We start from the raw sequence: 26865 nt of genomic DNA on the forward strand, positions 1-26865 counted from the left end.
GGTTCTTGGTGCCAGAAGCGTTACACTTTTAAAATTGGCTTCAAAATGTGAGATAAATCCAGAGGTCATTCTTTCAATGTGGTTATGAAATCCAAGTACAGTGGCTGGTTTATATTCTAAGACACTGGTCTTGACGGTCCAACTGACATTTAATGGCTCCTAAATTGCTGCTTCTTGATGTAAAAAATGTTGTACGTGGCAGTTTCTGAATACTCAACTAGGTTTTAGTTATATGAAGCAGTATTTTTCACTTCTTTGCCCTCAAATACTAAAACCTCTGCCACCTCTTACTGTGTTTTCCTATTGAAGGGGGAAAGCAGAAAGAAGGAGAGGAGTGATAATAATAGATATGTAAAGGAAATATCATTATTTCCTCACTTTTCCTCTAAAAAGGTCATGAAAGAAGAAAGGTACCTGGGTCACTTCCAGCTACAATGCATGACATGGTGTGAAGTTTCCTGCTCTCACTGGCATGACTGGGAGTTTTGCCGTTGACTTCACCCAACGCTTTGTGCGGTACTCCATGAACACGTAGAATGGCTGGGTTTTCTGGAAGGCAAAAATACAAAGTTTGTTTTAGACAAGGTGAACTGAATCAGAAAGCATATGAGGTGTGGTTTTGGACAATTTTTTCTCCAGTAAACACTCCCCTAAAATTGTCTCGCTAACTGCGCAACATTTGTTTAGCTTTTGAAATTTACAGCTTACTGCAGATTTAAAGAAGGGCTGGTCTCCAAACGCTTTTCTGCTGTTCATGTATATTAGTTCACAAAATACGATGTAAATAATTTCACCTAGTAACCTTCCTTTGCAGTAATAATTGCTATCCAAAGAAAGAATTTTCTGCTCATAAAATGATGGGTTTGTGATTGAAATTCTGTAGCAAAAAATCAAATCTTAGCAAATTGACCTCATTAACTTGCAAGTCTTTCTCTAGACATAGGTAGGGAAACAGACAGTGGCACTTGAGCTCCTTTGATCGTTTTCCTTGTAAGTCAAGTAAGACGAGGATGCTGGATTTTAAAGGAATACATATTTTGGTAATGCTTTAGATTACTTTTTTGGTGTCTCTTTGTAGATCCATCAAAAAGAAAACGCAGAAGGAAAAAAGTCTCTAAAATTATTGCAGCAAAGAGGAGGAATTTTCAGTTCAATAAGGAGAATAAAGTTCCGGAAGACAAAAATGAAGAAGTAGATAGTGATGAAGACTGTCCAGAGAAACGCATTTCTAACATGGATCGCACTGAAGATGAGTCCGCACAGGATTCTTCTATGGAAGAAAATGAAAACATACCTCAAGAACGACACAAACATGGGAATGAAACTAAACGTGGGACAGAAAATGAAAGAGAGAGGGCTTTCCTTGTGTCCAGATCTGCTTCTGGAAAGAAGAGTGTCATACTTCCTGAACATTCAGACCTGAGAAAGCGGAGTGAAATGCCGGATTGTCAAATAATACAAAGTTCTGGAGACGAAGATTCAAATGGTAAGGGAAAGGTCAAAGGGATCATTTAGCGCTTTTTCCTTCCTGAGGAGGATTTTTTTTCCTGTTTTTACTCTGCCTTTTTCTCTAGTGATTTTTTGGTATGTGTCTGAGTTTCCAATTTTTATGGAGTAGTGACTTTTGTCAGAAAGAAAGTAAAAGTCAGGCGTTTCTCACTGAAGAAACGGTAACAGGTCTGTCTCTGTCATTGCAGGGAGAGACTGTATTCCAGGTACAGGATACTTCACTAAGACCGTATTCCAGAGAAACAGAAATCTTGACTTAAGAAATTGTGTCATTCCAGATTCGTGGGTACACTGTATGACTCAGACCAGACGCTCCCGGGTAGAAGAGCAACGGGCGATAGGTGTCGAGAAAGTATTGGATATTCTCAGCCAGCAAGTGACTGTGGATTACCATGAGCTCAAAGTAAGTCTGATTTCAGTTTTGCTAATACTGAAGTAGGACATTTACTTGCTACATGTACAGTTGTAAGTTAATCAGTTGTTAAACAATACAAATTAAAAGAATTTATGGGTGGGATAAACAGCTTGTGAAATAAATCAACCTGTAGTGGAGTGTGACTGTGTGACCACACCTGGTGTAGACTGCCGTTCTGCTTTGGGTGAACTAAATTGTAGGAGACTGGGTTCTCTTCCAAATTTTTCATTTACAAGGACTAGTTGAATTTTAACATAGCCCACTGACAACCTGCTACTACTCTTGATTATTAATGTCTTAACAGTTTTTATGATGGATTTGGGGATTTTGTTTTGCTTTGGCTTTTGCATGTTTTCATTTATTAGAAACCTGAAAAGGACCTTTATTTCTAGGGGCGATGATTATAAAGCTGAAGTTAGCAAGTTGACATAAAGCTCATCATGGATTATATACTCCTACCTACTTTTCTGAAATTATTTCAAAATCCAGTGTTAGAATTTTGCATTTCTACAGTTAACAGTGTTAATAAGGGTTTTCCAGTCCCTTGTAAGAGAGAAGTTGCTATCCCAGGCTGCAGTTGGGGAAAGGTTAAAAATGGGCTCAGCTGCAGGAGGTAAAAGAGGTTCCTTTGCATGAACTGGAGAGGGTAGAACAAGGACCCAATCTGGAGGGGATATTGCAGTGAGGAAAATTGGGAAAGTTGTTAGGTTGGAGTCCTGGAAGTTGGCCAATGCTGAGGAACGCTGCTCTTTACCTGCCTTGATGAGAAAAAGAGTACTGAGTGGATGTTTCCCCCTGTGTGGGGAGAATGTCACCGGATAGGAATCCCCCTGGGTGAAGGGGCTCGTCAACACAGTTTCGGTCACATTTTTAAGCTGTGACTTGAAGTGTAGAGGTGAAACTTAACTTTTTAAAGCTGGCTTCCTAAGGAAGTAGATTTCAGAGGGTTTTGCTCTTCACATCTGCCTGTGTATGTAGAGAAGCCATGTGGGTTTTTCATAGAGTCAGGGTGCTAATAGCATGTGCTCAAAAGTTATTGCCCACTGGATAAATGGTACAGTAGAGCCCTTATATATGTTTCAGCTATAAGGAGAGCTACAGTCATTAAACGTGTCTTTTAGAAAACTTGTTTCCTTAACAGGGGGAGCCTCTTTGGAACTCACCTGCAGTGAATAAGCTCAGTGAACCTCCAAAGTATCAGCTGCTTGATTTTGTTTGGGTCTGGTTTTTATGTGCTTGGTCATAGGCCTAGAACTTTATGAACATACAGAAGAACATGCAGTCATCCGTGTGGCAGCAACTGGAAACAGTTTCACAGGGGATGTTGACCATACACCTCTGTCACATCCCACATTTTCTGTTGGCCGCAGCTGGAAGCATGCCACGTGGCAGTAATATTTGCATTTGGTTGCCTGCTCTCCTAAGCTCCATCTTCACAGCCTCACACAACACAGAGAACAGTGACAGCAGTGGAAGCTGGTGCTGCCACCAGCTTGTTACTGATGCTTTCCCAGAGATTATCACATTCACATCTTTGGTAACAAATGCCTGTGAGAGACGGGCAGTCTGCTCCAGGCAGAGTCACTCTGCTAGTTTATCCACTCCTCAGATTAAAGGTAGGAGCCCGCTGATCTGACTTTGCTTGTGATTTGCTTCAGCCTCCATTTTACGGTGCCCGGCATCGCAGCAGCAGTTCCTCTAATGCAATGGAACAGTGGCTTTGCTGTGGCAGCTGCTCTGTCACAAAGTGGATGGTGTCATTCCCTGCTGTTCTGGAAGCAGCAGATTCACAATTAGGATCGTTGATGTGATAGATTGATCAGTACTAAAATACTGTCTGAAATTTAAGCCTTCCTTTTCTCTGAAGTACGAGAAATTAACTCATTTTCTCCAGTTAAATCTTGTGAGATATTTAATCTGTTCTCTGAAGTGTCACTTGTGTTGTATTGGTATTGTTTAGCTTCTGAAATCATAAAGAGCCTATTCAAAGGACCTTGTGCTATTCTAATCCTGTAGTTTCCATTTTTTTCTTCAGCAACTGTTGCACTTTGTCACTACGATGACTAAGAACTTCAGTATATTTCACTTGGAAAAGCTCTATGCTGTTCTTTGTCAGTGTATTTACAAACATCGGGAAGATTATGACAAAACTGAATTAGTGAAGGTAAGTTTTTTTGTCTTATAGCATTTTCTATCGCTGTTATGCATGTATGTTACACGTGTGTGTCCGCACTCTGGACATGGTGCTTATTCAGCATTACTCTTTACTGCTTGGTTGCCTGTGTTACAAGGCTTTTTCCTTTTAGTCTGGAAGACATTTCTCCATGTTGCACAACCATTGCTGTATTTGGCATAATTGTTGGCAGTTTCAGCAGGAAAAGGCTTGAGCTTGAAGACAATGGGTCCACCCACACAGCCCTCTCCAAGCAGTTAACCTCAGCCTGTCAGCAGCCCTGCTCCAGAACCATTTTTTGGGGCTAGGGGGCTATGAAAGGAGGGCGCTTCTCTCAGTCTATCGCTTCCTGTTTCTCCCCTCACAGGATCAGACATGGTAATACTTCATACACTAGGCATTCCGTTCTTGAGAAGAACCTACTTGAACCATAACAAGAGGTTGAGACTTTACTCTCTCTCTCTTTTTAATTAGCATGGCTCGAGCATCTTTAATTTGACACATGGGGAGCTTCCTGCCTATGCCAGTTTAGTGAGACAAATTATCTGATCTCTTCCTGTAAGGGAGGATTTCCGAGTTATCGGAACTCAGCCAAAATCTTCCAGAAACACCCATGGTCCCAGTCAGCCATTGCAAGTATTAAGTTGACTTAGATAGGTTGGATAGTCAGTCTTCAAAATCCTTGAATCCATTTGTCTTTGAGATGCTTCTCAGTCTGCCTTAAAAAAGAGGAAGCGTCTTCTCTTTAGCCCTGCTCATCTCGATCACAGTATCGCAGTATGTTTGGGATTGGAAGGGACCTCAAAAGATCATCCAGTCCAATCCCCCTGCTGGAGCAGGAATGTCTAGGAGAGGTCCCACAGGAATGTGTCCAGGTGGGCTTTGAATGTCTCCAGGGAAGGAGACTCCACAACCTCCCTGGGCAGCCTGTTCCAGTGCTCTGTCACCCTCACTGAGAAGTTCTTTCTCAAATTTAAATGGAACCTCTTGTGTTCCAGCTTGATCCCATTACCCCTTGTCCTATCATTGTTTGCCACTGAGAAGAGCCTGGCTCCATCCTCGTGGCACTCACCCTTTATATATTTATAAACATTAATAAGGTCACCCCTCAGTCTCCTCCAAACTAAAGAGACCCAGCTCCCGCAGCCTTTCTTCATAAGGGAGGTGCTCCACCCCCTTAATCATCTTTGTTGCCCTACGCTGAACCCTCTCCAGCAGTTCCCTGTCCTTCTTGAACTGAGGGGCCCAGAACTGGACACAATATTCCAGATGGGGTCTCACCAGGGCGGAGTAGAGGGGAAGGAGGACCTCTCTCGATCTACTGACCACCCCTTGTAATACACCCAAGGATGCCATTGGCCTTCCTGGCCACAAGGGCACAGTGCTGGCTCATGGTCATCCTGTTGTCCACCAGGACCCCCAGGTCCCTTTCCCCTACACTGCTCTCTAATATGTAATTTCCCAACCTATACTGGAACCTGGGGTTGTTCCTGCACAGATGCAGGACTCTACACTTTCCCTTGTTAAATTCCATCAGGTTATCCCCCGCCCAACTCTCCAGCCTGTCCAGGTCCCACTGGATGGCAGCACAGCCTTCTGGCGTGTCAGCCACTCCTCCCAGCTTGGTGTCACCAGCAAACTTGCTGATAGTACACTCAGTTCCCTTGTCTAAATCGTTAATGAATATATTGAATAATATTGGCCCCAGTACTGACCCCTGAGGCACTCCACTAGATACTGGCCTCCAACTGGACTCCGCACCATTGACCACCACTCTCTGGCTTCTCTCTTTAAGTCAGTTTGCAACCCACCTCACTACTCTATTGTCTAGACCACACCTCCTCAATTTAGCTGTGAGGATGCTGTGAGAGACTGTGTCAAAGGCTTTACTGAAGTCAAGGTAGACCACATCCACCACTCTGCCATCATCCATCCACCTTGTTACATTCTCATAAAAGGCTATGAGGTTGGTCAAGCATGACTTACCCTTGATAAAGCCATGCTGACTGCCCCTAATGACCCTCTTATCCTTGATATGCCTTGAGATGACACCAAGGATAAGCTGGTTCCATTACTTTCCCAGGGACAGAGGTGAGGCTGACCGGTCTATAATTACCGGGGTCCTCCTTCTTGCCCTTTTTAAAGACTGGAGTGACATTTCCTTTCCTCCAATCCTCGGGCACCTCTCCCGTTTCCCAAGACTTGGCAAAAATGATGGAGAGCGGTCTAGCAATGACTTCAGCCAGCTCCCTCAGCACCCGTGGATGCATCCCATCTGGACCCATGGACTTATGGATGTCCAGACTATTTAATTGCTCCCTAACCCAGTCCTCATCGACTAAAGCAAACTCCTCCATTGACCTGGCTTCATCCGGGGTCTCAGGGGTACAGGGTTCCCCAGGACAGCCTCCAGCGGAGTAGACAGAGACAAAGAAGGCATTGATCTCTTCTTCCACATCTAATAAAGAGTTAGGATGGACGCACCGTTCTGATTGTGCAACAGCGAAGATTATTTGGATTCAGGGAGGCCATTCCTGAAAAATACGCCCTTCTCTCATCTCGTGTTTTGCCATGAGAAGGGATTTATTTATGTTATCTCAGGGCTTGTGAGCTTTTAACAAAAAAACATATCTCCTGCGTATGACTGCAAGTCAGTCAGGAACAAGCTCCTGCTGTATGATGATAGAGAGTTTAACAAGTGAGTAGACTGCAGAAAATAACATTTCCAGCTTTTAGTTGTGGCTTTTCAGGAACTGTCTCCTCCATCTAATTGTTGAAAGCACTGCTGATAAGGATCCATAGTCTCTTCATAAAATAGATCCGTGCAGTACTCTCTATGATGGATGTGTAAGGATGTGTTTGAAGCTAGTGGGTGGGGGTAGCACATGTATTTGCTAAATCTTACTTACAATTGTATGTATGTACAGATTATCCTTTTTATGAAGAAGCTTTTATTCATGCTGACTGCTGGTTTGTCTTTTTTTCTTATTAGGAAATGAAGAAAGAAATTTCAGCCTTCAGTTATGCTCAGTGTACTTGACTTCTTTGCAATGTTTTGGGTTTTTTTTTTTTTGCATTATGGTGTCTGTGCAGAATTCAATAAAGATTACTTCTACATATATATTTATACATGTATGAAAAAATTGATCTTAAAATTTATTAAGAAAGCTCAAAGTCCTTTAACTGCTTTTGTTTGATGTTTTTGTCCTATATATATTTTGATGTGAGATACTGCTGTGAGGGTATTAATAAAAAATGAATCACCTTTTTTGGGGGGTTTAGTCTACTCTTTTAATCACAGAATAATTTTGATCATTAACGACCTTACACTTAAAAAGCCACATGAGTCTTAAGACTTTAAAATAAGGACTGTATGTGAGCAGCTTACCCTGCTCTTGGTGTATTGGTTAAATGGCAAAGGCAAGCACAGGAGGAAAAAAAAAGATATTGAAAATCTGATGTGTATTTCATTGAAAATTTAATAAAGGAATTAGTGTCATTTTTCCTTAAATTGATTGTCACTTTGGCTGCTGTCACTGACTTTCAATGGGACTATGGGGTGGTTTGCTGTGTTCCCCAAAATGACTGAAAAACTGACCCAGGGTGACAGTGTGGAAATGGCGAACCAGAAACATTCCAGGGGTCAAAACTTTTCTCCTCAAAGCTTTGATCAAACTCCTTCCTGTCACCCGTCTTGACAGGATACTGCACCTACACACTTGTCAATTGGGTTTATGATGGTGTAAATTTTGATTTTTCGTGACCAACTGTATATGGTTCCCAGAACCCACATCTTTATTTTTCTTTCTTGGGGCAACATCATATTTTAGTTTCTGAACCAAAATGGCAAACAGTGATAAAAGAAATCGTATGTAGAAACACAAGGTTTTTGGGAAGTATGCAGCTGGAGTTAAAGCTAAATCTTAACTAAAATATCTAGGTATGTTGGTGAAGGAAAAGGTCCCCTTCTCCAAGTTCTTTAACTTAACAAAAAAGGCGTGGTGTGGGTGTTTTTCCTCAGAGGCGTTAGTTTTGTGCCCACTGCCCCCTGGTTTGGGGCTCCGGCCCGAGCGGCGCTGTCCTCCCTGAGAGCTCGGGACAGAGCCCTTCCCGGGTGAGGGAACTTGGCGGGGCTGGGGACGCCACTCCCGGGGAGCCCCCACGGCCGGCCGCTGCCTCGGCGGGGCCGGGCCGCCCTCCGGCTGGTGTCCGCCGCCTGACGGGCGGGGCGGTGGCGGGGCGGCTTCGCCCGCGCTCCGTGCCAGCGAGGCTGAGGCACCGGCCGCCGCTGCCCGGCCTCCCCGCGCACCCGCCCCGGGGCAGCGAGGCGCCGGGAGGATGCGAGTGGGTGCTGCGGGCGGCGGCGAGGCGAGGGCCCCGGCGGCCGGCGGCGTTGGGAGTTCCCGGCTCACCCGCCGCCCTCCCGCCCCAAAAGAAGTGCAGTAGTTTGTGAAACGCAAGATGGCGGCGCGGGCTGAGGGGGCTGAGGCGGAGCGGCGCCGTCAGGTAGGGGCTCGCGTCTCCCACCGCGGCTGCTGCGGGCGGACCAGGGGGCTCTCGGCGCCGGGAGGCGGGCGGCCGAGCCCCCCGGGGAGGCGTGCCCCCGCTTCCCTCCGGGTAACGGGCAGCGCCAGCGCGCTCGCCGCTCCGCGGCTCCCCGGGGCAAGGGCGGCTCCCGGCCGGCGGCGGCGGGCGGGCCGAGCCGGGCCCGGCGGGGGTGGGCGCGGTGGGCCGGCCTCGCCCCGCCCGCCTCCCTATTGTCTGGCGGCGGCGGGCGAGCGGCCGGTGCTGTCCCCGCGCGGGGGCATCTCCTGAGGGCGGCGGGCTCCGGGCTGCCGGGGGAGCCGGGGCGGGGAGAGCGCCGGGGCGTAACTTGGTTGCGCTGCGTGTTGCCCGGTTCAGCCCCTTCCAGTCCGAGGAGCATCCCCTCTGCCCGCTCCTCGCTCCTCCGCCCGGGGCCAGCGCTGGAGCCGCTACCCGTGCGTGGCAGAAGAAATTTCGTCTGACTCGCCAGTCCGGAGTCGAGAAGTTCAGTCCCGGTGCGCCCGGAGGAGCGGGGACTTCCCGGCCGGTGTCACCGGGCTGCGCGCACCCCGCTGGCTGACACACAGACAGACTGACAGAAAGACTGACTGACTGACAGACAGACTGACGGCAGCTAGTGAGCCATGAAGTTCTGGCTCCAGAGCTGTCTCGCATCCCGTGGCGTTGTGGAGCGGGGGCGAGCGCGGAGCAGCGCGGTGGATGTGCGGGCAGAGTTGGGGAAGGTGCCTGGCTCACGCTTCTGGGGCTGTCGGGGTTCTGGGATGCGTTCTGACACCCGTCTCTCCCCTAGATCAGGATGTGCGCCACTGGAGATCAACACCGGCTTCAGTAAACCCCGTCATGGAGGCAGTTCTGGATCTCTGAAAGGGCTCAGAGTCTCTGCAGCACTCAACACCAGCTGGTAGGTACTTGTGCTTTATTTCTGAGCTGCTTGGACTTTCTGGTAGGTTAAATAGTTAAGGGGAGGATGGAGAAGTTTACTTTGTGCAAACTGCCATGTGAAGGCTGAGGTGTCTCTTGGTCTACAAGCTGCCACTTATTTTGTGTTAAGTAGTCCATGCTATCTACATCTCAGTGTTGCTGCGTTAATAACTGAAACATTTCCCTTTGAGAAGTTAATTGTTTCTAATGTAGCCTTCAAAAGCTAAAGCTCTTCTGTGCTTTTTCCAAGTCAGGCTCTGTTCCGCAGGGTGTCCTGTATTCTGTGACAAATACAGGCAGAGCAGATCCAGCTCAGAAGTGGTCTGCTCTTCAGGGGAGCCCTGCCTTGGAGTGGACTCTGTTTCCTTCCAGTAGAACTCTGTCAGGGTTTTTAGTTTTATGGATTAACACTTCATTATTCTTGAGACTATTGAACTAAGAAGGAAGAAATCCTTGGAGCAGTAGATTTGTTTGTTTTTTTTTGTCTTCTTTGTTTTGTTTTCTTTACAAACGTTCATGGAATTGGCTTAAAGATCGCTGCTTTGCTTTTGCAGTCTGCACTAGAAACGGTTGTCAGAAGTACAGGGAGTTCAGCTGCCTGTTGCACACAGGCTGTGCCAAGTCAGGCAGGTAAAGCAGCTGGCACGAGTCTTCAGTGGATAGCCAAACACAGTTTTTGTAAAAGGACTTTCTAGAAACAGTTGAGAAAAGTAACAAAATATGCAATGCTTTCAAAATTTAAAATACAAAATTATCTCCTCCAGTGGCCTCATCTTTTCAGGTTAGCCATTTACTTAATTCCCTCACTTCCAGCAGCCTTGTTGGGTTTTTCAGGTGTCTAGGAACTACAGAAGGTGTTCCCAATCATCTTGATTCTAAGGAAAACAAACTCCTGAGTTTTCACTGACAGAGCAATACACCTTGTGCAGGTCATGTGACTTAGGACAGCTCTGTGGAGACTTGTGCGATCTCCTTAGGTCTGTGGTCGGATGAACTCTTCAGAAAAGAGCATTCAGCACGTGCCCTCAGATCACAGAATCACAGATGAAGAAATACAAGACGTTTGTAGCACTGATTTAGAAGCTGTATTAATGCGAGAGCGAGACATGGGCTATTCAAGAACGTTAACAAACCTCTCTTGTCTTTCAGACAGTTCAAATGATATTTTAAGAAATTATGCAATTGACAGTGATGAGGAATCACCATCAATATTTGAAGAAAAGTCAACACAGAAAACACCTGGTAGACAAAAGGAAAAATTCCTCAATTTTAGCAGGTAAATGTTTCTCCCATTTATGTACATATGTTGTGTATATATATATATATGTATATATTTCAAGCCAGTAAAGCACGATTACTAGGAAATTAATACAGAGTTCAAAGATGAAACCATTAGAATGACTGAATAAAATAGATATAAATCTTATATGTATTTCATGTACTGCTGTAATTTAGCCAGCCCACTTGTGTACGTCTTCAGAGCTCACGGGTTTCTGTGCCCACGTTATTGTTTTTTTATAGAAATGTTGTTCTGTTCTTCCCTTCCCCCTATGTCTAGCAACTATGGCAAATTTTTAGCTAAAGTTGACAAAACGTAGAGATCTCACAGTTACTTAAACTCAAGACCTACTGAAAATTGGTGTGTACCGGCAGTGAAGAGCTCCAGACTGGTGTGTGCTGACAGAGAGTTGTTACCCTCCCCCAGATCAGGTTGCTGACCAGTTGTCGGGTGTGTGTTCAGCTGCACAGTCCCCGGTGTGATTTAAGAGCTCTTCCTTAACACAGCCAAACAAACAGCAAACATGCTGGGACTGGCAGGATTTCTCAGGGGAGTTATGGTACAGGTCTGTGACACGGTGGGCCTTGACAGTCTGCCCCATCACAGACCACCTTATCGTTTGCTGGAATACAGAAGTATAAGAAGTATAAGAAAACCTTTAACATTTGTGTGCCTGTTCATCACTGTGTTTCTAAACTTGTTTTCTTCTTACTGTTCTAGAAATGCTTATTGCCAGCCAACATCTTGCAGGCCACGGTACTTACTAGTTGGAGAACCAGGCTATGGGAAACTTCTCATTTGGCACCTGCTGTAATACATGCCCTGGAAAGGTTTCCAGTTTATACACTAGACTTATCTGTTTTGTTTGGTAGCGTCACAACACCAGAAGAAACATGTGCACAGATATCTTTTTTTAATCTCATAGCATTCATGAACCGTATGTAAGCTAGTAAATTAAGCAAAATTCATTGTTACTGGAGGTGGCCTGGTTTGAATGTGCTGTTTTGTTCACTTCTGTCTGAAAATCCACATTTCTTCTAGACTGAATGATACTGAATAAGGCTGTTGTACATGGCTGTATTTTCCATTCAGATTTAACGGTGAGGATGTTGCTGGCAGCTTGCGAAGCTGGGAGGTCCTGCTAATAAGCCCCTTTTTATGGCCAGAAATCCTGTGTCTCAGTGGGATCCAGGAAGTTGTTTTCATTGCATCTTAAGACTGTGCTCCCAGCAGATGGCTCTGAACCAGCCTGACTGCATGTCATGCACTTTTTGTAGCCTTCGTTTTTGTTATATTTGTAGGACAGTCAAGGTTTTGGGGAAAAGATGTTTTTCTTTTCTTAAAGATAGAGCTTCTACTGCTGCAGTATATACAGTAAAAGCATTAAAATTCATGGAACATTTACAATTGTACACTGATGTGGTTTTCTGAACTAGGAAAATTAAATATAAGCAGATTTAGTGCTATTTTCCTTTTAGGCAGGAAATCCGTTTTGTTTGGCATCACTGTATTAAAATATTTTGACCTTTAGTAGCAGCATTGGAGCACTGTACAAGTAAGGACAGGCACATTACGTGACTGGATACTCATCTGTCACATAAGAGGACCAGTTCCTTTTTTTGTTATGTGATGGTTGCATCCACGGTCATATAACTACCATGTGCAGTCACTGCCTGGATAGACCACGTGCGCTTCCCACTTTGGGACAGGAACTCCCTGTGGCCCTTCAGGGCTTAAAAGTGGCCTATAAGAAAGGTGGGGACAGATTTTTTAGCAGGGCCTGTAGCAATAGGACAAGGGGTGATGCTTTTAAACTAAAAGAGGGGAGATTCAGGTTAGACATGAGGAAGAAATATTTTACAATGAGGGTGGTGAAACACTGTCGCAGGTTTCCCAAGAGAGGTGGTGGATGCCCCATCCCTGGAGACATTCAAGGCCAGGCTAGACGGGGCTCTGAGCAACCTGATCTACTTGAATATGTCCCTGCTCATTGCAGGGGGTTGGACTAGATGCGCAATGAAGGTCCCTTCCAACCCAAACTATTCTATGAATATTGATAACCTGAAGGGGTGCTTGGAGAAATTTGTTGTGTGAAAGGGCTGTTGCCACTTCCTTCATGCAGTAGATGCATCTCCTGTGCTTGAGGCTCCATCTGTAGGCAGTGGCTTGTGGTCTTCCAGAGCCCGTAATCTGGTCTGATGGATCCTGCGGTAGTGATTGAGCTATGCTGGCAGGGTGAAGACTGAGCACTTTTTATAGAAAGTACTTGAAATTATTAATTGGAACCAGGCTTCTTCTACAGTGTCAGCCCTCATCTTGTCACATAGGTCTTTGTTCAGGCTGTGCTGCGGACTGACTTGGATATGTGCCTGCTCTGAACTGAAACTGGTGTAGTCACAGTCCCGTAGCCATTTCCCTGGACTAGTGCAACTTGCTGAAGAATTAGTCTTGTTTTTTCAGGCCACACCAGCTGAGTGGTGAGGCTCTTCTTGAGCTGTCTTACACCTAAGATTCAGGTCTGATTCTTTCTGTGTAGCAATGTATATTTGAGTCCAAGTGAAGGTTTTACCTTATTGTTAAGGAGTTGTTCTTTTGTTGGTTCATTTTGATATTTTGACTTACGTACGCCTATTTTTTAAGATAGTTTGACTGATACATAGTTAATTATTAGCCTGTTCTACACAGTTTAGTTTTGTTATCCAAACCTTAATTTTACCAGTTTTTGATTGGCGGAGGAACACGCAGGATGACTCAATATGAGTGATAAAGCATAGCTCGATTTATTAGCCCGAAGAGCATATACTTACACGGTTCACAATAATTATGCATATCTGTCACCTGCTAATTGTCTTAAGCTCTAACAGTCGCATTTGCATGATCCTCCTACTTGCAGTTACTAGCTGTGCTTGTTCTGCGTACCTTTGCTCTTGCTTCTCCAAAGCTGTTTGTGAGACTCTGCCAAGGTCGCAGTGTCCTTGCTGATTTTGCTGAAACAGTCAGCGGTTCCCACTGCGGCCTAGTCTTGCTGCTCATGCTAAGGCCTTCAGAACAGGCTCTCCTCGTACAACTGCTCTTCTTCTCTCTCTTCTTGCTGCAGTTCTGATGTACCAAGGCCACGCAGCTGGCGTAATCGTTGGTACAAAGTGGGAGGCTCTGGCAAACTCCTTGGTTACAATGACCTGAGTTTTATACACAATTCCAATTAGCTCAACATTCCTCAGCCCCATTTACCTTTTACAATTTACAGATGTCAAAACACAGTATATTAAGCATCAATGCATTATTCCATTTTCCTAGATTCCGAATCAGTTCATATTCTAGCAGCTTTTAAATACAACCTCGTACAATACTAAGTTCACATCCATCATGGCATTTTTTTTCCTCTCTCTCTCTTTTTTCTTTTTTCTTTTTTTTTTTTTTTTTCTGCAAGGCAGATTTAACAATTTAAATTCTCTTCTGGTCTCAAAATTACTTTGTAACAACATAAGCAATTACTCTAATGCGCAAGGATGCATCCTAAGGGGGAGCAAGGTGGCATTTTAGCAGTGAAATTTTAGCAGTGGAACCAGTTCCCATTTTGTAAAATTCTCCCCAAACAAAATTCTTTTGGTACCAACTAGAAATATGCAAATTAAAATACTGAGCTCAGATATGAAAACCAAATACCAAGTTCAGTTATGCAGATAGATCACAGTTACACTAATTTAAGACAATCTCTCATCAGCTTTTGCATTGCGCCTTTGAACTGCTTACTGCTCAGCCAGGCAGAGGTACCGCCGGGTCTCCCTGACACAACGGGTCAGTGCGCGCTGGAGCCAACCAGCACCCGCCCCCCCGCCGCTGCAAGCAAATCGCCCCGCCTGTAGAACTGTCTGAAATGATTTAATGATTTCTTGTCCGAGTGCTTTCCTATGTTTTAAAACACCTTCCAATACCGATGTTTTTAGGAACACAACTGAAAACAATCATTCCTGACCCCATCTTGCAAGTAAAAACCTTGAGAAGAGAGATGGAGGGGGGGAAGCACAGGGCTGCTTGCAGCGTGAGTGGGAAAAGCGGGGAGAAGGTGTTACGGCGCACTTAAAAACAACTGGTAAAACAATTAACTCACATTCCTGACAAGCTGCTTGATTTTCAGAGAGGCAGTACACAGGAGCATATAATATGTACTGTAAAACTCGCAAATAACATGCTGATAGCAAACATTAGCATTCTCTACTGCTAATTTCAACACCAGTGCAAACATTAGCATTCTCTACTGCTAATTTCAACACCAGTGCTTCCTTAACTTCTAAGTTTTCAGTCTGCTTATTGATGGTCTCTTGAAGATGGTCAATAAATTGCATGTAATTCTCATTGGGACCCTGATTAATAGTTGCAAATGATTTGGCTGCTTTGTTGGTTTCAGGCACCTCTCTCATAGCTTGATATTACTGACTGATGGATTCACTCGCTAATAGCTGATCTAATCTTTCACACAGTTCTTTTGCCCAGTTCTTATCCAGTGACTCCTTCTGCTCTCTCGTGGAAGTTGGAGGGTTAAAAAGCAGTCAAGGCAGATACAAATTGGTAAAAGGATTGATAGTACACTTGTTTACGACCTTAGCGTTCTCAGCTTTCACAGGTTCCTTGGGCAAGTTGTCTGACTCCAGTCCTCTGGACTTGCTCTTCTCACCAGTGTTGGGCAGTGGTACAGGAGGCCACCCGCTCGGCATTTTTGCTCCCCCCGCCCCGGACTGCTGAGCTATCGGGGGTGCCGAAAGCACAGCAGGGGACGGAATAGGGAGGGTATCAAAGACACGAACTGAGTAAACTTCACAGCGACTTTCAGGATTCTTATCAGGCCACAACGCTACAAAAACTTGAAGAGCAGCAGACCGTTCAGCCTTAAAATCTTTTATAAGCTTCCATGTAGTTACTAATGATTTAGCTTCTTTATCATCTCCATTGTTGACCTTATTCCATAATTTCTACCCTTTATCATCCCAGAGTTAACGTTTAAAAGCCTTCTAGGTTTCTCCCAAATTAACAGTCTACGAATGTTACTTTCTTCCTATTTAAGTCCTTTCACAGAGAGAATATGCAGGAGGAGCTTAACCACGGCTTGTACTTCAGAAAATATGTTTTGCTCATAACTTCACTCTTCCTAATGCAAGTAACCCCGATAGCTGCTTGATAGAATCTACACCCCACTTTTCTAAAAAGCGCTGTAATAAATTTAGGGCTACCTCGAGATCCATGTCGCCGGCACTTCAACTTTTGCTGTTATCCTGGTTATCCTTGTTATCCTCGTTATCCACGTTATCCTCGTGGCAGCTTTTCCAATAACCCCCGCAGACGGCAGACCCCTCTCGGACGGTCCAGGCTTTCGCCCCCGGTTCGCTGCTAACCGGTGCTTTTCTGCATTGCAGCCTTTCCAGTAGCCCCTGCAGACGGCAGACCCCTCTCGGACGGTCCGGGCTTTCGGAGCGACACGCCGCGTCGAACAGCGTTCGGTCGATCTTTGTCCCCCAGTTTGCTGCTAACCGGTGCTTTTCTGCATCGGCCGCTCCGGCTGGAAACTTCATCGTCCCTGTTCAGGCGCCACATTTGAGCGGCGGAGGAACACGCAGGTGGACTCAATGTGAGTGAGAAAGCATAGTTCGATTTATTAGCCCGAAGAGCATATACTTATACAGTTCACGATAATTATGCATACCTGTCATCTACTAATTGGCTTAAGCTCTAACAGTAACATTTGCATGGTCCTCCTACTTGCAGTTACTAGCTGTGCTTGTTCTACGTTCCTGTGCTCTTGCTTCTCCAAAGCTGTTTGTGAGACTCTGCCAAGGTTGCAGTGTCCTTGCTGATTTTGCTGAAACAGTCAGCGGTTCCTGCTGTGGCCTAGTCTTGCTACTTATGCTAAAGTCTTCAGAACAGGCTCTGCTTGTACAACTCCTCTATAGACCCATGTCCTTTATCTTTAAGCCATTCCTCAACACCGGAAGACGAAAATGAAGTACATAGTGATGAAGACTCTCCAGAAAAACGCATTTCTAACATGGATCGCACTGAAGATGAGTCCGCACAGGATTCTTCTATGGAAGACGATGAAAACATACCTCAAGAATGACACAAACATGGGATTGAAACTAAACCTGGGACAGAAAATGAAAGAGAGAGGGCTTTCCTTGTGTCCAAATCTGCTTCTGGAAAGAAGAGTGTCATACTTCCTGAACATTCAGACCTGAGAAAGCGGAGTGAAATGCCGGATTGTCAAATAATACAAAGTTCTGAAGACGAAGATTCAAATGGTAAGGGAAAGGTCAAACAGGTCATTGAGCGCTTTTTCCTTCCTGAGGAGGATTACGCTGTTTATTAGGTTTTAGCCTTCTGCACTTCCATTCTGTTATTTCTGCTGTCTCTCTCCAAAATCAGCACCCAGTGTTTCTTGCATAATGATGCTGCCCCTCTAGCTACGCCAGCCAAACTCATGTTTTTCTGCAGCTTCTGGCTTTTTGATTCTCAAGTTTCTTTTTTCAATGGTACATAATTGAAAAACAATTGTTGGCTTTGTTTTATTGTGTGAGTGTAACCTAAGTTTCAAAGCTGTATTTCAAGCAGCGTGGACCCAGTCGTGTGGAATAGAAGTCTTATATCTGAATGTATGTAACGTGTGTGTTTCCTAAGCTAAATTACTTTGGAGTTTTACCCTGCAGTACTGTACTGGCAATATGACTGTATTTTTTTCCTGTTTTTACTCTGCCTTTTTCTCTAGTGATTTTTTGGTATGTGTCTGAGTGTCTAATTTTTATGGAGTAGTGACTTTTGTCAGAAAGAAAGTAAAAGTCAGGCATTTCTCACTGAAGAAACGGTAACAGGTCTGTCTCCATTTCTACAGTTAACAGTGTTTATAGGGGTTTTCCAGTCCCTTGTAAGAGAGAAGTTGCTATCCCAGGCTGCAGTTGGGGAAAGGTTAAAAATGGGCTCAGCTGCAGGAGGTAAAAGAGGTTCCTTTGCATGAACTGGAGAGGGTAGAACAAGGACCCGATCTGGAGGGGATATTGCAGTGAGGAAAATTGGGAAAGTTGTTAGGTTGGAGTCCTGGAAGTTGGCCAATGCTGAGGAACGCTGCTCTTTACCTGCCTTGATGAGAAAAAGAGTACTGAGTGGATGTTTCCCCCTGTGTGGGGAGAATGTGACCGGATAGGAGTCCCCCTGGGTGAAGGGGCTCGTCAACACAGTTTCGGTCACATTTTTAAGCTGTGACTTGAAGTGTAGAGGTGAAACTTAACTTTTTAAAGCTGGCTTCCTAAGGAAGTAGATTTCAGAGGGTTTTTCTGTTCATGTCTGCCTGTGTATGTAGAGAAGCCGTATGGGTTTTTCATAGAGTCAGGGTGCTAATAGCATGTGCTCAAAAGTTATTGCCCACTGGATAAATGGTACAGTAGAGCCCTTATATATGTTTCAGCTATAAGGAGAGCTACAGTCATTAAACGTGTCTTTTAGAAAACTTGTTTCCTTAACACGGGTGTGTTGGGACTATCTGCTCATATAAGGGAGCCTCTTTGGAACTCACCTGCAGTGAATGAGCTCAGTGAACCTCCAAAGTATCAGCTGCTTGATTTTGTTTGGGTCTGGTTTTTATGTGCTTGGTCATAGGCCTAGAACTTTATGAACATACAGAAGAACATGCAGTCATCCGCGTGGCAGCAACTGGAAACAGTTTCACAGGGGATGTTGACCATACACCTCTGTCACATCCTGCATTTTCTGTTGGCCGCAGCTGGAAGCACGTTGTGTGTCTTATCTGCACGTTGTATAGAGTGGCACTGAGGGGAATACTTGCATTTGGTGGTCGCTGATCTGAGGGAGGCACATGTTGATGACAGGCAGTTGTAAGGCAGTAATATTTGCATTTGGTTGCCTGCTCTCCTAAGCTCCATCTTCACAGCCTCACACAACACAGAGAACAGTGACAGCAGTGGAAGCTGGTGCTGCCACCAGCTTGTTACTGATGCTTTCCCAGAGATTATCACATTCACATCTTTGGTAACAAATGCCTGTGAGAGACGGGCAATCTGCTCCAGGCAGAGTCACTCTGCTAGTTTATCCACTCCTCAGTTTAAAGGTAGGAGCCCACTGATCTGACTTTGCTCGTTGATCTGCTTCAGCCACTCAAGCAGTGTGTTCTGCCAGCAGAGATGCAGGAGCAGGGCACGTTCAGCTAATGGGTAAAGGTGAGCACCTGAGGATGGTTCTGTTTGCAGCTGGCACCTACAAGATCTGTAGCCTGGCTTCCCGAGATCCGTTTTACGGTGCCCGGCATCGCAGCAGCAGTTCCTCTAATGCAATGGAACAGTGGCTTTGCTGTGGCAGCTGCTCTGTGACACAGTGGATGGTGTCATTCCCTGCTGTTCTGGAAGCAGCAGATTCACAGTTAGGATCATTGATGTGATAGATTGATCAGTACTAAAATACTGTCTGAAATTTAAGCCTTCCTTGTGGGACAGGATTTGGCTGGCCTCAGCAAAACTCCCAGCACTTATCAGTTGGTAAAAGGAGATGTGCTGGAACTTGTTGGTCACAGGCCATGTGAAGGATAGAGGCGAGAACCTTAATTAGAAGGAATGGAGAGTGTTGATTCTATGTTTAGACAAGGTTCACAAGTTAGTAAGGTTGTCCTGTAAAAGAGGAAGTCTTGTTCTTGCACAGGGAAGGTTGCTTGAGTTAAGGTAGTAGCTGTTTAAGAAAATGTCTTAGCATCAGCCAGTCTGTGAATGTTTAGTGTACAGTGTAGAACAATCAGTCTATAACATGGTAACAGAAACACCAGTCAGCTTGAAGCACGTTGCTGAGGAAAAGTATAAATGTACACTAAGCGGACATTTTGTTTGCATCAAACTGCGTCCCGTCTCTCAATCGCGGCAAATTGGTGACCCCCGACGTGATCGCGCAACGTGATTCCAGGGCTCAAGAACCACCTATCTGCGGGGCATGCTGCGAGTCCCACAGAACTTTGAATGAGCTGCTGAAAGGAAGCAGGAGCGGGCCGGCCTGAAATCCCTCCGGAGTAGAGAGCTGAGCTGTGGGAAACATGGGCAATCAAGCGTCTTCCCCAAAGAGAGACGTATATGAGCTTATGAAAGCTCTCCTTCAAAAGCATGGAAAGAATGTTTCTGGGCATGATCTCAAGCTGATGCTTACATAGGTACAAGTGAAAATACCCACTGTAACTGCATCTACTATTTTTACGCGGGAGCTTTGGGATGACGTGGGGGTGAAACTGGGGGATGCGGCAACAATGGGGAACGCCGAAGCCCAGGAAAAAAGTCACAAAGACAAAGCAGAGTCACAAAAACTTTCCTGCGGTACCTCCGCTGTCATCGGAGGGCCAAAAACCCAGCGCGCTTTTGGAAGTGTGTGCCGCAGGGTACCCCCCAGAAGAGGACCCCTTTGATCCGGGGCCGATGGACCCTGAAAAAGAGCCAGACCTCTACCCCCCTGACCCACATGATGTGTGGGCTAACATAAGGCGCCAAGCCTTGAAGGAGGGAGAGCTGGAAATTGCTAGAACAATAGTGGCCCCCATGATTTATTGGAGTCGGAGGGCGCAGTGGGAGGCTTTATCTTTTCCGGTAATTAAGGAGCTGCACCGTACTGTTACTGAGCATGGACTTTCTTCCCCGTATTTTGCAAGCTTATTATCTTCTGGTTTTGACACTTATGTTATGGCTCCGAATGACTTAAAATCTTTAGCACAACTGTTGCTGACTCCAACACAGTACACTTTATGGGAAGCGCATTGGAGGGGGGCGCTTCAGGCACTTCTCATGACTTACGTAGGTCACGGCAATGCAGCTATAGCTGCGCTGACTATAGAACACCTTACAGGCACGGGCCAGCACTCTGATCCAGTAGCTCAGGCTCGGGATATCCCACGGGATGCTCTTGAAGCAACCCGTGAAGAAGCGAAAAAAGCCTTTTTTGAGGTCCCTGACTTACAGAAGCCGCAAAAAGTCTTCACTACAGTAACCCAGGAACCCCGAGAACCTTACATGCAGTTTATTGATAGATTGAAACAGCCTTTAGAGCGTCAGATAGATAATGCGGAGGCACAGGAAATTTTGTTGTTGAAACTAGCCGTTGAAAATGCTAATGTGGATTGCAAAAAGCTATTGAAATCTCTCCCGAATCTGAACCCCGCATTGGTTGAGATGGTAGAAGCTTGTAATAGAATTGGTACTGTAGATCATAAATTTGAAGCCATGGCTGCTGCTTTCGCAGCCATGTGTGGCTCGGTGGGGCCAGGGATTGTTATGGTTGCGGTAAACCTGGTGCCAACCTAGCTGCCAACACTGGTGCCAGGCCCCAGGCTCCTGGGGTTTGCCCTAGATGCCGAAAAGGGTACCATTATGCTAATCAGTGTCGGTCGAAGTATGATTTCCAAGGTCAACCGATACAGGGAAACCAATCACGGAGCGCGGGGCAGCGACGCGCGCAGACACAAGTACCGCAGCCAACTTTCCAGCCCCCACGGAGGGAAGCAGCAGTGCCTGAAGTCTTCGCCCAGCAACAGCAGGTAGCGCTGGATTGGACCTGGCAACCTCCCACACAGTAACGTTACTCGATCCTTTGGTTCATTTATTGTCAACAGATATCACAGGGCCTTACCCTCTAAAACACAAGCGTTATTGTTAGGAAGATCATCCACAACATTGTCAGGTCTTTTTGTGCTACCAGGGGTCATTGACTCTGACAGTACTGATGAAATTAAGATTATGGCGTGGACCCCGTTTCCCCCCTGCACAGTACCGAATGGTAGCCGTGTAGCACAGTTGATATTGATTCCCACAGGGATGGGCTCCCCAGTTCCTGGCCGGCCTCAACAAAGACGGGGAGGGTTTGGATCTACAGGGAACCCACAAATTTTATGGGTGCAGTCTATTTCTCAGAAGCAACCTGTATGTCAATGTACCCTTATCCGTGGGAAACAGCAAGTTGTGTTAAATGGAATTATTGATACTGGAGCTGATGTTATGGTAATATCTCAAGCTAAATGGCCTCCACAATGGCCTCTGGCTAACGTTTCCCAAGCGCTGGCAGGAATTGGAGGAACTGGTAGCAGCCACCAGAGTTTGGAACTAATCCAGATTCAAGGTCCGGAAGGGCATAGAGCCTCTGTCCAACCTTTTGTGTTGCTGGTTTCTATGATTCTATGGGGGTGTGATGTGTTGTCTCAGTGGGGAATGTCCATTCAGACCCATTTTTAGGTGGGGCCACTGGAGCGCGCGACACCCTCAAGTTGACGTGGAAGACCGATGCTCCTATTTGGGTAGATCCATGACCCCTACCACTGGAAAAGCTTCGCGTTCTCCAAGAATTAGTTACGGAACAGTTAATGAAAGGGCATATTGTGCCTTCTACCAGTCCTTGGAAGTCACCTGTTTTTGTTATGAAAGAAACAAACTGGCAAGTGGCGCTTGCTCCATGACCTTAGAAAAATTAATGACGCTATGGAAGACATGGGAGCCCTCCAACCAGGACTCCAGTCCCCCACTATGATTGCTCGAAATTGGCATTTGACAGTTACTGACCTTAAAGACTGTTTTTTTAATAACCCGCTGCATCCAGACGATGCCCCTAAATTCACTTTTTTGATTCCAAGCGTCAACATGCAAGCTCCGTTGCAAAGATACCAGTGGGTTGTGCTGCCACAAGGAATGAAGAATAGCGCCACAATATGTCAGCGGTATGTAGCTAAAGTACTTAGTCCGGTTAGGATTGCAATGCCTGGTGTCTTATTGTATCGTTCTATGGATGATACCCCAGTGGCCGCACAACATCACGAGGTCACGGAGGAAGCTGTGGCCCTTGTCACGGCTGCTGTTAACTCGGCAGGCCTCTGTATTGCGCCAGAGAAAATTCAAATAATACCGCCATGGGAGTACTTAGGTTGGCACATAAGGGCTCAAACTGTAGTTCCTCAGCCCTTACAAATACAGACAGACATAAGAAACTTATATGATGTACAGAGATTGTTGGGAACAATTAATTGGGTCCGACCGCTGTTAGGAATTACTAATACAGACTTAAAGCCTTTATTTGAACTGCTAAAAGGAAGCACTGATTTATGTTCACCTCGTAGCCTCGGACCAGAAGCTATTGACTCCTTACAGAAAGTTGCTACAGCAGTTACTCATAGGCAAGCGCATCGTTGGGCCCCTGAGTTGTCTTTTTATCTTATCATTCTGAATCCTGCTAGACAGCCGTGTACCCGACAGCCCCGTGCGCTGATATTCCAATGGGACCCACAGAAATCAGATCCCTTATTAATCATTGAATGGGTTTTTCTACCAAATCAATCTACAAAAGCTACTTTTACGCAACACGAGATGTTTGCTTCTTTAATAATTAGAGCCAGACAATGTTTGTTAACCTTATCGGGAACAGATTTTGCTTGTATCTGCTTACCTGTAACCACTTTCTATTTGCAGTGGCTTTATCAGCAGTCAGCTGCCTTTTGCACTGCGTTAGCTGATTACACAGGTCAACTTACGTCCCACCCACCTTCGCATAAACTGTTTAATGTTGACTTCCACCTCATCTCTATACTGAAAAGAAGCTACCAGCCATTACAAGCCCTTACTGTGTTTACAGATGGGTCTGGGAAATCACACAAATCGGTTATCCTGTGGTGGGATGATCAGCAAGGGCGATGGGACTCAGACGTACAAACCGTTCCTGGCTCTCCCCAGATAGCAGAGTTGACCGCAGTTGTTCGAGCCTTTCGGAGGTGGTCTGCACCACTTAACATTATCAGTGATTCAGCTTATGTTGCAGGAATTGTTGAATGAGCTGAAGCATCTGTATTACGTGATGTAATGCATTCTGACTTATTTGTTTTATTGCAGGAGCTTATTTTTCTCTTAGACTTATGTCCTCATCCTTACTTTGCTATGCATGTCAGATCACACACTTCTCTACCTGGCTTCATTGCAGAAGGGAACCGACGAGCTGATTTGCTGACATTACCAGTGCAAGTATTACCGGATCGCGTAGCACAGGCTAAACTTAGCCATTCCTTTTCTCACCAGAATGCTGCAGGTCTCAAACGGCAGTTTGGGCTTACTTCCCAACAACCGCCTAATATTATAGCTGTATGCCCCGACTGTCAGAACCACTCTTTTCTGTCAATAGCAGGAGGAGTTAATCCCAGAGGACCGCAGAGCTTACAGTTATGGCAAATGGACGTTACGCATTATCCGGAGTTTGGTAAATTGAAATATGTCCATTCTTCTATTGACACCTTTTCAGGTGCTTTGTTCGCTTCTTGTCACACAGGGGAGAAGACGCGTGATGTTCAAAAACATTTGATGCATGCTTTTGCCACCTTGGGTATACCCTCTCAAATAAAAACAGATAATGGCCCTGCGTATGTCTTGGCCGCTATAAAAACCTCTCTTGACTCCTGGGGTGTGATCCACACTACTGGCATCCCTCGTTCCCCTACCGGTCAATCACTGATTGAATGCTCTCATCAATCTTTGAAACGTTTATTACAACAACAGAAAGGGGGAGTAGGGACTGCCACCCCTGAGGAATGTCTACAGAAACCTTTGTATGTTTTTAACTTTTTAAATTGTTCTTTGTTAGATAGCAACCCTCTGGTAGTCCGACATTTTAACACAAATGCTTCGCTTGAGGTGCGAGTCAAGGCCCCAGTATTGGTTCGTGATCCAGAAACAGGTAAAGTAATGGGACCGTATCCCCTTATCACATGGGGCAGAGGTTACACTTGTGTCTGCACAGAGAAAGGCCCTCGATGGATTCTGGCAAAGAGTGTACGACCCTTCTGTGAATCCCTACCACAATCATCCGGAGAGAACTCCGATCACCCTCCAGACCAGCCTTTTGAACAACAAACTGGTGAATCTCCTGTGGACACTGGTGTGACAGTTGCTTAGCGAAGGAAGTTGATGTAGCTCAAGTTTTGCTTGTCACAGGGCACGAACCGTTGGGGAGTAGTCGCTATTTACATGACTGTATAGATTGGGCCTATTTAGTGTCGAAAAGGGAAGAGGAGGTGTTAGTTTGTGATCTAGAGTGTAGTAAAACAAACCTGGTGCCCGCTATATGGGCTGTTGTTAAACAAGATTGGGATCGGACGAAGGAAAGATGCGGAAAACTATTTGCATGGAAACTAAAGAGGGGCAGAAGGTTGCTTTTAGAATATTTCTTTTTATGATTACATTAGAGGTCACACGAAGCCACCCACTCTTATCTGTACTACCCCATGTATGGGTAGTATGGATATGGGGTATGGGTAACACTAGCAGATCTCACTGGACAAGACACCTTGTGTCTCGCTACTGCCTCTCCTAATAATCCCTTTTCTACATGCCTTGTAGGATTGCCACTAGATAAACGGCCCATACCTGATAAGGTGAGAAAAGCCTTTCCAATCTTGACCCCCAATTTAACCAATAGCTGGGATGCCTGGACCCCTTTCCTCCCGCGTGCTGCTTTAGAGCCACAAGAAATTGAGTTGCTTGGATCAATAAAGATGGATTTCTGTGTTAGGTTTAACTATACAGGAACAAATCAGTCTAAGGTATGGGATGTCTCTCCTGTCCATCCCGTTTTTAAAAATGCTACTACTTGGTGTAATTACACAGCACCAAACTTGTCTAGATCTAGCAATGGTCCACTTTTATTACCGTCAGGGATATGTCTTGTTTGCGGGGATAGAGCATGGCCTGTTGTCCCTTCTCATATAAAAGGAGGTCCGTGTAGCCTTGGACGCCTTTCTGTCCTGACTCCTAATAAATCCATGATTCTACAACACCATCTTTCTCACAGAACAAAGCGTAGCATCCATGCATATACCCCCGATTGCGATGATAACGTGAAGTTTTGGTCTTTTAGCCAACGCGTTGTCGCCTCTCTTTTAGCACCTGGAGCTGCCGCTGGAAAAGCACTGGCAACATTAGATAAGCTTGACTGCTGGCTTGCTAAACAAACAAACGCTGCTAGCAATGCATTGTCTGGTCTTTTATTAGATGTAGATAGCATTCGCTATGCTACATTGCAAAATAGAGCTGCTGTAGATATTTTGCTATTAGCACAAGGCCATGGTTGTGAGGATTTTGAAGGCATGTGCTGTAGGAATCTCTCTGACCACTCGGAATCAATTCATGCTAGTATGCAACAGCTTAAAGCTGGGGTCTCCAAGCTTCAATGAAATGATAGTTGGGATTGGTTAGATAAACTTTTTGAAGGATGGGGATTGTCAGGATGGTTAAGGAGTCTTATGAAGATGGTTGTATATGTTTTGGTCGTTTTTATTCTCCTGTTACTCTTTTTGCCTTGTTTGTTGCAATGCCTACGAAAGTTGATTGTCACTTGTTGTATTGGTATTGTTTAGCTTCTGAAAACATAAAGAGCCTCTTCAAAGGACCTTGTGCTACTCTAAACCTGTAGTTTCCATTTTTTTCTTCAGCAACTGTTGCATTTTGTCACTACGATGACTTGGAATTTCAGTACATTTCACTTGGAAAAACTCTATGCTGTTCTTTGTCAGTGCATTTACAAACATCGGGAAGATTATGACAAAACTGAATTAATGAAGGTAAGTTATTTTTGTCTTATAGCATTTTCTATCACTGTTATGCATGTATGTTACACGTGTGTGTGCGCACTCTGGACATGGTGCTTATTCAGCATTACTCGTTACTGCTTGGTTGCCTGTGTTACAAGGCTTTTTCATTTCAGTCTGGAAGACGTTTCTCCATGTTGCACAACCATTGTTGTATTTGGCATAATTGTTGGCAGTTTCAGCAGGAAAAGGCTTGAGCTTGAAGACAATGGGTCCACCCACACAGCCCTCTCCAAGCAGTTAACCTCAGCCTGTCAGCAGTCCTGCTCCAGAACCATTTTTTGGGGCTGGGGGGCTATGAAAGGAGGGTGCTTCTCTCAGTCTATCGCTTCCTGTTTCTCCCCTTCACAGGATCAGACATGGTAATACTTCGTACACTAGGCATT

The 26865-nt window shown here is 45.3% G+C and overlaps 3 protein-coding genes and 1 long non-coding RNA gene across 13 annotated transcripts in view; 3 read left to right on the forward strand and 1 right to left on the reverse strand.

Moving 5' to 3' along the window:
* The window catches only part of LOC136098311 (ATPase family AAA domain-containing protein 2-like), a 34396-nt gene extending 26788 nt beyond the window's left edge, over positions 1–7608 (forward strand). For all 7 annotated transcript variants that reach the window (XM_071803813.1, XM_071803818.1, XM_071803814.1 and 4 more), the window contains 4 exons: positions 1079–1486; positions 1788–1912; positions 3960–4088; positions 7090–7608. In XM_071803813.1, coding sequence (XP_071659914.1) covers positions 1079–1486; positions 1788–1912; positions 3960–4088; positions 7090–7137 — 710 coding nt within the window. In that variant the 3' untranslated portion in view covers positions 7138–7608. The remainder of the gene's footprint in view (positions 1–1078; positions 1487–1787; positions 1913–3959; positions 4089–7089) is intronic.
* A 1467-nt stretch (positions 7609–9075) lies between these two features.
* Positions 9076–17480, forward strand: LOC136098307 (uncharacterized). The gene is made up of 4 exons (XM_065831593.2): positions 9076–9543; positions 10717–10839; positions 16254–16465; positions 16810–17480. The coding sequence occupies exons 1-4, from the start codon at positions 9266–9268 to the stop codon at positions 17070–17072; spliced, it is 876 nt and encodes a 291-aa protein (XP_065687665.1). The 5' UTR covers positions 9076–9265; the 3' UTR covers positions 17073–17480.
* On the reverse strand, positions 13600–16290 carry LOC139827128 (uncharacterized). Its single transcript, XR_011737344.1, has 2 exons — positions 16071–16290; positions 13600–15703 (listed from the first exon to the last, which is right to left on the reverse strand). It is a non-coding gene; the product is annotated as an uncharacterized lncRNA (long non-coding RNA).
* Positions 17481–23553: 6073 nt separating the features above from the next.
* Positions 23554–26865, forward strand: part of LOC136098310 (ATPase family AAA domain-containing protein 2-like) — a 34649-nt gene continuing 31337 nt past the window's right edge. For 3 of the 4 annotated variants that reach the window (XM_071803809.1, XM_071803810.1, XM_071803811.1), the window contains exons 1-3: positions 23554–24570; positions 25233–25267; positions 26324–26452. In XM_071803809.1, coding sequence (XP_071659910.1) covers positions 23706–24570; positions 25233–25267; positions 26324–26452 — 1029 coding nt within the window. In that variant the 5' untranslated portion in view covers positions 23554–23705. The remainder of the gene's footprint in view (positions 24571–25232; positions 25268–26323; positions 26453–26865) is intronic. The other variant, XM_071803812.1, reaches the window with a different exon arrangement.

This window comes from Patagioenas fasciata, chromosome 2, assembly GCF_037038585.1.
Source record: "Patagioenas fasciata isolate bPatFas1 chromosome 2, bPatFas1.hap1, whole genome shotgun sequence".
NCBI lineage: Eukaryota > Metazoa > Chordata > Aves > Columbiformes > Columbidae > Patagioenas > Patagioenas fasciata.